The sequence below is a fragment of the Chiloscyllium plagiosum genome, unplaced genomic scaffold (assembly GCF_037043375.1).
Source record: "Chiloscyllium plagiosum isolate Xiang-an unplaced genomic scaffold, Cpla_swu_hap1 HiC_scaffold_36, whole genome shotgun sequence".
Taxonomy (NCBI): domain Eukaryota; kingdom Metazoa; phylum Chordata; class Chondrichthyes; order Orectolobiformes; family Hemiscylliidae; genus Chiloscyllium; species Chiloscyllium plagiosum.
In genome coordinates, this window is record NW_028270174.1 from 17858912 (window position 1) to 17869962 (window position 11051).

At 39.7% G+C, this 11051-nt stretch overlaps 1 protein-coding gene across 1 annotated transcript; it reads right to left on the reverse strand.

Moving 5' to 3' along the window:
* Positions 1-3228: 3228 nt before the first annotated feature.
* On the reverse strand, positions 3229-10610 carry LOC122539441 (myosin light chain 5-like). Its single transcript, XM_087980005.1, has 7 exons — positions 10575-10610; positions 8577-8684; positions 7307-7382; positions 4301-4405; positions 4141-4219; positions 3988-4036; positions 3229-3427 (listed from the first exon to the last, which is right to left on the reverse strand). Exons 1-7 carry the CDS (start codon positions 10593-10595, stop codon positions 3326-3328), a joined length of 540 nt encoding a protein of 179 aa, XP_087836131.1. The 5' UTR covers positions 10596-10610; the 3' UTR covers positions 3229-3325.
* Positions 10611-11051: the final 441 nt, after the last annotated feature.

Here is an 11051-nt window from a genome sequence, read left to right on the forward strand (position 1 = left end):
GTTGGAGGAAGAACACCTCATCTTCTGCCTAGGAACCCTCCAACCACAAGGGATGAACTCGGATTTCTCCAGTTTCCTCATTTCCCGTCCCCCCACCTTGTCTCAGTCAAATCCCTCGAACTCAGCACCGCCTTCCTAACCTGCAATCTTCTTCCTGACCTCTCCATCCCCACCCCCACTCCGGCCTATCACCCTCACCTTGACCTCCTTCCACCTATCGCATTTCCAACGCCCCTCCCCCAAGTCCCTCCTCCCCACCTTTTATCTTAGCCTGCTGGACACAATTTCCTCATTCCTGAAGAAGGGCTCATGCCTGAAACGTCGATTCTCCTGCTTCTTGGATGCTGCCTGACCTGCTGCGCTTTTCCAGCAACACATTTTCAGCTAAAATATTTTAAAGTAAAGATAGGAGTGATACTCCATTGGGGTTGAGTGTCAGTAAAAGATATTGCTGGGGAAATAATGAATCTTTATTTTTGCTGCTTATGTTAAAATCTCTCAACATTGTCTTTATATATATTTTATTTCTTTTGTGAAATAAACTGACATGCTTTTCTTAGAAGTTCATTGGCAGTTTCATATAAAAAAGTTTGGTGACTGGCCACCATTATAACCACATTGCAAAAACAACAGACAAGTTTCACTTTTGTTTCTGACTTGTCCGCTAATACCATGAACTGGGATCATAGTACATTGACCAGCAATCATTTAAATCCAGTTTATAGGTATAAATTGGGCACAATGGTAACGATCTACCCAGTGAGTCAGTAAAGGATAAAGTCCCACTTCAGAGATGTGAGCACATAACGCATACTGACAGCAATGTAGTGTAGAAGGGATGCTCCACAGCTGGGAGGTATAAGTGCTATATGAAGGCAATCAAATGATCTTATGACACTACTTGAAATAGAGAAGGGAACTTCACCCCTCCCAACCAACACACAAAAACAGGTATCTAACAGGTTAGATTCCCTACAGTGTGGAAACAGGTCCTTCAGCCCAACAAGTCCACACCAACCCTCTGAAGAACAACCCACCCAGTCCCATTCCCCTACATTTATGCCTGACTAATGCACCTAACACTACAGGCAATTTAGCATAGCCAATTCACCTAACCTGCACCATCTTTGGACTTTGGGAGGAAACCAGAGCACCCGGAGGAAACCCACGCAGACACGAGGAGAATGTGCAAACTCCACACAGACAGTTGCCCGAGGCAGGAATTGAACCCAGATCCCTGGCACTGTGAGGCAGCAGTGCTAATCACTGAGCCACCATGCCACCCTTCATATTTCATTGCAGCTTGTGGTAACTTTTTATAAGTCAACTGACTGCTGCATTTCCTACAACAGTTACTTTATTTCGAAAAAGAAAGATGACTCTAAGCATTTCAGAGCATTTGAATTTGCAAAACATGCAAATTGAATCATTTTCTTTTTTGATACTGACACACCAATCACGCTAACTTACATATGCCCACCCTCAGAAATACAATATGCATAGGGACATAGGAGCAGGAATAAACAATTCAGTTCAACCCACTCTGCCACTCTAGATTGTGGCTGATCATCTACTTAAACACCATTTTCCTGCTTGATTCCATATGAAGTTCAGAAATGTATTGCTTTCTACCTTAAATATACTCAACGAGAGAGCTTTCACTGCCTTCTAGTGTAAACAAATTCAACCGATTCTTGTAATGTGCTAGTTGAGTTCAATACTAGCAACAGCATTAAGGCCTTGTGATATGTAGGGTATCACAGGGTTATGAAGCATGGAAACAGACTCTTCAGTCCAAATCACCCACACTGACCAGACATCTCAATCTGACCTAATCACACTTGCCAGCATTTGGCCCATATCTCTCTAAACCCTTCGTATTCGCATATCCATCCAAGGTGCCTTTTAAGTGTCATTATTCTACCTGCCTCCATCACTTCCTCTGGCAGCTCATTCCCTACACATGTTACTCAAGTCCTTTTTAAATCTTTTCCCTTTCTCATTAACCTTATGCCCTCTAGTTTTTGACACCTCCACCCTTGGAAAAAACCTTGGCTGTTCACCTTATCCATGCCCCTAATGATTTTATACACCTCTATAACATCATCCTTCTGTCGCTGATGCTCCATGGAAAAAAGCCCTAACTTATTTAGTCTGGCCCTATAGCTCAAATCCTCCATACCTGGCAACATCCTTGTAAATCTTTTTTCTACCCTCTCAAGCTTAATAACATCCTTCCTTTCGAAGGGAGACCAGAATTGTATGCAGTATGTCAAAAGTAGTCTGACCAATGACCTGCACAGCTATAACATGACATGCCAACTCTGATACTTAATGATATGACAATGAAGGCAAGTATGCCAAATGCCTTTTTCAGCCAGTGACTATCTACCTGTGACTCCACTTTCAAGGAACTATGCACCTGTACTCCTTGATCTCTTTGTTCGGCAACACACCCCAGGGCCATACTATTAACGGTATAAGCACTATCAGTTTTGGTAAGTGTCTTAACAAAATGCAACACCTCACATTTATCCATATTAAACTCCCTCTGCCACTCCTAGGCCCATTGGCCGGCTGATCAAAATCCAGTTGTACTCTGAACTCGGTTTTGCTTCACGTGGTGTTCTTTTGCACTTTCCCATTTGCAATGGGAGTGTGAACATCAAGAAAATAGTTCAGTAAATTGACCTTCTGTGATTTGGGGGTCAGCCTTTTTGCAACTATCAGACCCATCTCAGATCTCCACATGAAACCCAAACCCAATATAAATCCAAACATTAAATGTGTGAAGTGCAAGTTCTACTGATTCCCCTAACCACTCATACCATTTATTTGGATTCCAGAAGATTTCCTCCTTAAATGCCAATTACAGGGGTAGAGGACCATTCAATCACAACTAGTTATCATGGCAACTGCAAGTTACAGTCAGAAAATACCAAAGACCAGTAAACTCCCACATTATTGCATTCTGCGCATTTTACCTCCAACTGCTTGATTCAATTAATTCAAGTCCTCCAGTAATTCAATTCATTTTAGCATCAGGAACTCTCTTGTACGTGTTATTTATGTTGTTGCTTTTAAATTATTAGAATAATTCAATTTTATAGAGTACAATACTGCCTTTGAACTTTCATGATTATAATGTGCATAGAATATAAAGTCACTAAAGTGTATTTGCACTGTTGTTGCGGGTATTGGGAAGTACAAATGCTGCTAGAAGCATGGTCTATTTACAATGTGGTTTTATTCACTGTTGATGTAATTTGATAATAAAGAAGAAATGCAAAGATCTGAGCAGCCCGATAACAAGTATAGGTTTCATTTACTCTTCCTTTTCTTCACCATGTGTGATGATGTAGCAGAGAGATTTGTAATCCAAGTTGCCTGCACCATCAATGGGAGAAGACTGAAACATCTGGTCAACCTACAGTACATGAGAATGAAAAAAAACACAGATAGGGATGGACAAATCTTACATGCAGTTGTACACACTACAATTGTAACTTGCATGGAGTACAGAAAAAACACTCCATTATTATAAGGAAATATGATATTCATACTGACACAATCTGGATTGTTACAGATAACCTGACTAAATACATCAAAGGATGTAATAGGTTTATGTGCAAATTGATTGCATATGTATTCTTATGATGTACATTCTTCATACATAGCTAAAGTAATTACTAACTTGTGTATTTTTTTAAATCTCTACCAGAGCTGATGTAATCATTACAATTTTCATGCATGATCGAAGAACAATACATCACATTTGAATTACTGAAGGCTATTTTCTTGATGGAAGTTTATTTTATAAAATCTGCAAAATTTAGAACTTGTCCCATTTGTAGGGCTGGAGTGTGAATAGATTGTCATGTCCACATTGCATTCATCTCAGTATGTATGCTACTGCTCCAGGTTAACAAGTACACAAGCAACTGTACATCTGTCAAAGAAAACGCCTTAAATTAAAATTATACAAACCTCTCCAGCCGTGAATTTGTCAGCTTGAGTCATCAGCATATGTTTTAGTCTGCAGATGTGGGAAAAAAATAACACAAATGAAGCATAATAAAAGGAAATGCTAAAACTTCAAAGCATCCGCAAAAACACTAGAAAAGTAAAAATAGCACATACTCATCTTTGTTGATGCATCCTTTGCCTTCGGGATCAAACATTTTAAATGCATTTAACATCACCTCTTCTGGATCAGACCCTGTATTTAATGAAATAAATCATAGTTTGGTCACGGTTCACAAGGAAAGGAGTGAAAAGCAAGAAGTGGTTAAAAACATACCATGTAACTTTTCTCCAAATAGATTTAAAAACATGGTGAAGTTAATTGGACCAGTAGCTTCACGTAACATGGATTCTAATTCATCATCTTTGACATTGAGTTTGCCTGAAAAAGAAAAAAAGTCAGAGATGTGATGAGACTTGTAAAGTGAATCTCTCCTGGTTCTCCCAATGTGGCATCAAACTGTTTTTGAGCAAGATAAATATTCACCTTGACCATTATCCAGATAATTTCCTCTGAATTCTTAATTAGATTTATCAATGCATCTCACAGTTATGGCTCCCAATCCAAGTAAATCAATTGCCTGTGCACATTTCCTGTAAATTGTTTTCTACACATTTTTATATATCTACCTCTGATCTTAGGTTCTCTGGTTTGCCTGGGATAACATCACCAACACCATGCATAATTTGTAAGTATTTCGCTCTTAAATGTCTTCCTTCTCTACTTCTAATTAATTGTGTTTACATTTGAGATCAGTTATGTCCTATTATCCTTACGTTGTGTACAAATCTTTTATTATGTGCTGACCATAACATTGTTGTATCTGTGGACTAATATTCTGTAGTTTCTTAAAAAAAAAAGTCCCATCACAAGGTAACCTGTTGTAGTTCCTGATTTCTTTCTGCTAATTCTATTTTATTTAAATAGATAATTGCTTAAGCTGCTGGAGGTGCCTTTTGGACAAGATGTTAAATCAAGGTCATGTTCACTTCAATAGTTGAAGGAATGTTAAATACTCTCACAGTATTCACAAGATATCATGATCAGCATCCATCCCTCAACCAATTTCACTTAAGTAAGTCAGAGGATCATGCATCTTTTCTGCAACTTGGGATGCCAGAGTACATGCTATCTGCAGCAATGTTAACCTGGTGGTGAAATGGTAATGACACTAAGTAAGCAATGCAGGGACCCAGATTAATGTTCTGAGGATGTGGGTTCAAATTTCACAAAAAAAAATTGATTAATTCAAACTCTGGAGTTAATAATGGTGACTATGAAACCATCATTAATTGGTGTTAAAAACCCCATCAGGGTCATGAATGTCATTGAGGAACAGAAGCCTGTCAACATTATATGGTCTGGACAATTCGCCACTTCAGATCCACAACAACAGGGTTGACTTTTAACTATCCACTGAAACAGTTTAGTAAGCCACTCAATTCAAAGGAAATTAGAGATGGGCAAAAAGTACTGACCTTGCTGGTGATGACAACATCCCATCAAACATTCTTTGCTTTAAAGATAAAGCAGCAATTGATAGGTTGCAAAGAACATTGAAATACCTTGAAGATGTGATTAGCTGTTTCTAAAATGAAAGTTCCATCTTTTCCCTAATAGCTGAAATACTCAGTTATAAACTAGTCTACCATGGTGAGTTTACTATTTAAAACAGCTGCAGAAAGTCACCACTGGACTTCATTTGCCAATGGCTGGAGAACCACTAAGATTGTAGCTACAAGGTCCTGATAGCAGGTGGGAGAATTAATCTATTTATTGACAGATCTTTTGAGTGTACTGAGACATTCAAATATTTACAGACTATTCTTCAGCTGGAGCGAAGATGTTAAGCTTCATGCAGGCAATGCTTCCAAATTCAGTCTCCAGACATCAAGTGGCCATCACAGTTGGATTGCCACTTCTTTCATGTCTTTCTTATGTATGTACTGAGTTCCACGTTTTGAGCTGGGAATTCTAATTCCAGCTCGTTCAGAAGTGTGGAGCGGAGCTGAAATCACCACAGATCCCCACCATGGTGCGGAATATTCAGAGGACGTTACATCACGGCCCCTCTTACAGCAGTCAGTGTGCTGTGCTCTGAGACTGAAATATTCAGCAGCCCAGACAGACAATTTGACAGTTCTGCAAAAATGTATGAGAGTGTAGGGTTGGGGTAGCAGTTGGTTAAGGGACTAGGATAGTCCCCAGGTAAGTCAGGTGCCAAGATAGAAATATGCAAGCAATTGTTGAATTCAAAATCAATTAAATCTGAAATTAGCAACAGTGACTATGAAACTGTCATTAATTGATGTTAAAAACCCATCTGAATCATGAATATCATTTAGGAAAAGATGCAGTATTTGGGATAGGTTGGAGAAGTTGAGGAGTTGGAGTGGATGGTGATTGTCATAGCTGGTGGTGGGGAGGGATATCAGGGTTGGCAACAAGGGGACGTGTTGGTAGGTAAGGTGTGGTTTTCAGTCCAGCAGGAAAGGGTATCATAACCAACAGGCAATGGAGTAGCAGGTGTTGAGTGTTGAGTCCCGGGGGGGGGGAAGAGGGGAGAGGGGTTGGGATGAGCTCCTTAAGTGGAATTATATTGGATTGGGAGCTCTGGTTGGGTTGGTAGAGGTTGTCAAGTGTCCCCAGATGTCAGGGAGGTGCAGCTTGGGATGGGTGCCAGGTTAGTGCAGGCGATGGGGTGATAGTTACCCAGAAGCTAGATTAGATTTTTAAATTCTCCATAAAACATCGAAGCTGAAGTAGACCATTCAGTCTATCAAGTTTGCTGCTAATCAATGAATTATGGCTGATCTGAAAATCCTCAACTCCACTTTCCTGCCTGTTTTTGTAACCTTCAATTCCATTATTGATTCTATCCATCTCAGCTTTGCATCTACTTAAATGACCCAACAGTCCTCTGTGATAAAGAATGGCACAAATTCACTATTCTCAGAAGAAATTCCTCCTCATCTGTCTTAAATGTCTAATTTTTCATAGGGTTAATAGTTATTAGGGTGACTAGTAACTTAAACCAAAGTCCTCTGAATTCTCTGATATTAAGTTTATTTTGGAGGGTTCGAGATGCAGAGGAATTCCAATCTTCAATTTCCCCAGCAATTCCCACAAACTCTGCTACATATGGGATTCTGCAATACCCCAACCCTCAAGTCTAGTGTGTGCTGTTCGATGACTGTACGACTGCCAGAATATCCAAGTGTCACATCAAATACACATTCATCATGAATACATGTAACTTTGATCAGATTTACAAGCAGTTACCCAAGGATGCATAAGTATCTTTCAGATCCTCTTTGTCAATAAAGCCATCTCTGTTCTGATCGATCAAAGTAAAGGCCTGAAAAGAAACGGGATAACAGAATCAAAAACGGCCTACAATGGTCTGCCAAGAGCTACTTCCTTGCATTAAATGCCATCTCTTACACCTTCCTGAGACTTTTTTTTGCATTCTTAATTTCTTTCCTATGCTGGTCATAAATAATGAAGTCAACATGCACAACAGAGCTCAATGCAAAAATACAATATGATCAACTTACATAACTATCCTACACTAACACCTGCAACATCTATTGTGTACTAAACACATTTCATTTGCACTGATAACCATTTAGCAACTAACGTGGAATCATCAGTCAGGGGCAGACTGACATAAAGATAGAGCAGATATTTTTTAAGATATTCTTTATACAGTGTGGTAGAGTTCCTTCAACCCATCATGTCTCCACTGACAAACTAGTTGAGTCCCACTTTCCCCAGAGCCTTGAAGGTTAGGGCATGGCATATGGACTCAAAATGTTAACGATTTCTCTCTCCGCGGATGCTGCCAGACCTGCTGAGTTTCTCCAGCATTCTCTGTGTTTGTTTCAGGCGTTCAGGATCTGCAGCATTCCTATCTGAGACAGGCTGAAGTGAACTCGTTCTCCAGTTTGTTCCATGTTTACACTCATGTTTTACAAGTTTTGCTCTTGCAGTTCCTATTTTTTTTCAAACTGTAGTTAGAGATATAAAACAGAATGCAGTGTACATCTGACTATCACAGCCAAGCCCAAATACTGTAGATTCGAATCAGGTGTATGTATATTTCTTAAATTAACTATTTTTTATTTCAATTACACACTTTATTCATAAGATATCCTTATATATAAGCAGTCACTGAAGCAATTTGGTTCTATCCAGTAGCATTTGAAGGAAAAAAGCATTGGAGTTTGACTCTTTTCAGTAAACAAACCCAAAGCATTTCTTATTTGTAAAGATTATATTTACATAATTTGAGGCACGGGTCTGGATCTGATAATTTATGTTTTTTTTAAAAAAATCAACCGTTCAGAAATCTCTGGAGCGAGCGGGATTGGAAACAGACAATTGCATTTCTCTCTTCCCTCTTAGTTCCTGTCCTTTGCCGTGATTTCACACTTTTAGTCATTTTTTTCCCCCTGGGATTTATCTTCACTCATTAACACCTATGTGTTTCTCTCTGGCCCTGATATTCCCTATCCTCTCGACTTCAGACGTCCAACAGAGAGTTGCTTACTTCCTTGAATTCCTGGATTTGAGTCTGCTCAAAGCTGGAAAAGACATTGGATGAAGCTCTCTGAGCCCGTTTGGCACCGCCTTCCTTCTTTTTTGTTTTTCTGCTCGACTAGGGGACAAAACGAATGAGAGAGAAAAAGTCACAAGGGTCAGAGTCACTTGCAGCAGATAGAACTGACTGTGAAGAGAGAGGAAGAAAAAAACTGCAGAAGAGCACACACTCACCATACTTGCCTGTGATCCCTGCAAATGTGTGTGTGTGTGTTTTGGGCTGTGGTTTTTATAGTGGGTTGTCTCCAGGGATTGAGAATGTAACAGCAGCCCCAGCAAACCCCCTCGAATCTGAAAGCTGCCGGCAAGAATACTCCTTACATGGAAACATTCGACCCGACAGTGAACGGGTCCCTAGTGACCGGCCGATTAAGGCATCAGCACCTGATGCAGACCATTTCTGATCTTTCACAAGAGGCATTTCAAAGTTTAATTTACCGTCAACACTTGAGAGATGAGAGTTTCTGGAAACTCGATTGTATGAGGCTTCAAAGGGTTACATGCTCTTCAACTGCCTGCCTCAGTTTTATCTCACATGTCCTTACTGTTCCTATTAAACAGCAGAGGCAGGCTTTGCAATGTAAAAATGGAATAAAAGACTAGAAAGCTTGCTGGAAAATAATCACATTTAAGCGCCTGAACTTTATTTTAATTAAGGAGGTATCTAGCTATTACAATGGCAAAATGTAATATAGGTATGTGCAAAACTGGATAGAAAGCTAAGATCCTTTGAAATATTAACCATTACAATTTGTCTATAAACAGTATTAAACGTGCGAGACCAAAAGCCTGTTTCTATGCTGTATATACGTATGACTCGAAAAACAAAACCCCCTTAAGTGTTCCGTGGACCGTATGGTACAAGACACATATTCAAATTTTTGCAAAACGAAAGGGTGTCTAAAATGTTGTTTGTAGAGCTGGATTTAAGAATGATCTTAAACTGGAGGGATTGAAGGAGTTGCAGAATGGGGTATAGTTGTTTGAAAGGTATTGGAGAGGCAGAGAGGTGATGATGGATAGATTGAAAAATAGAGTTCAGGGCTAGGCTGGCGGAGATGTATCTGTTATGAGCTTATAGTGGTTGGAAGGCATAAGATTAGGAAGTGATTTTAAACTCAAGGGTGACAATTTTACATTGAGGCAATGGGAGGTCAATAAGATCAATAAGGAGAGATGTGTTTAGTGAACAGAAGCTAGTGTAGAAGGAGGAAAAAGTGTCATCCCTGGAGATGTTTTAGCTTTGGTTAAGTAAGCATTGAATGAAGTAAGAGTATTTAAATTGAACTGGGTAATAGCGGAATATACTGAAAACAAAAATGCCGAAGATCACAGCGGGTCAGGTAGCATCCATGGAGAGAAAGCAAGCTAATGTTTCAAGTTTAGATGACTCTTCATCAGGTGTTAAAGTAGGTTGTGGAAGTTATTTTTGCCTATAAGCAGGTTGACCAGGACAACGAGGGATAGTGCATCTTGATCATTGTCAAAGAATCCTGACAGTGTAAATAGAGGCCATTCAGTCAATTGAGTCCTCACCAACCCTCCGAAGAGCATTCCACCCAATCCCCATAATTACTATAATTAACCCATTTAGCCTGCATATTTCTGAACACTATGGGGCAATTTAGCATGCCCAACCACATCTTTGTGACTGTGGGAGGGAACCAGAGCATTCAGGAAAAACCCACACAGACACAGGGCGAATGTACAAACTCTACTCAGGAGGTCACCCGAGGCTGGGATCAAACCTGGGTCTCTGGTGCTGTGAGGCAGCAGCACTAACCTCTGAGCCACAGTGGTATGTCAATTGTAACTTGGACAGATTCAAACAGTGTTTCAGGAAAGAAAAAGCATTGGATTTTGGCAATTACTTCAGGATCTTACATGTTTCAATCAAATTACCTCCTCCTCATCTAAGTGGATGCAAGCCTTGCTCATCAAACCTTACCTCATAAGACAAACTGCTCATTCCAGGTACTAGTCTAGTGATCCTTCTATGAATTGTCTCCAGCACATTTATATTTTTCCTTAGATAAGAAGACCAATTCTGTGCACAAACTTCCAAATGTGGCCTCAGCAATGCCCTGTTAAACTGAAGCATAAACTTCAGTATTGTGGATTCTGGAGAGATGAAATGTAAGCACAAGTGCTAGAGAAACTTAGCAGATTTGGTAGCATCTGTGGAGAGATGAACAGAGTTAACATATCAAATCCAAAAGCAGTCACGTTGAACTTGAAATGTTAACTTGATTCCTGATTTTCTCCAAAACTTTTTGTTTTTATTATGTAAGCATAGCATTCCTAATTTTGTATTTAATTCCTCTCACAAGAACGTTCTATTAGCTTGCCTCATTACTTTTGTGATTCAAGCACTAGGTCACCCATATCCCTCTGATTTCTTAGTTCTGTAATCTCTCACTTTTTG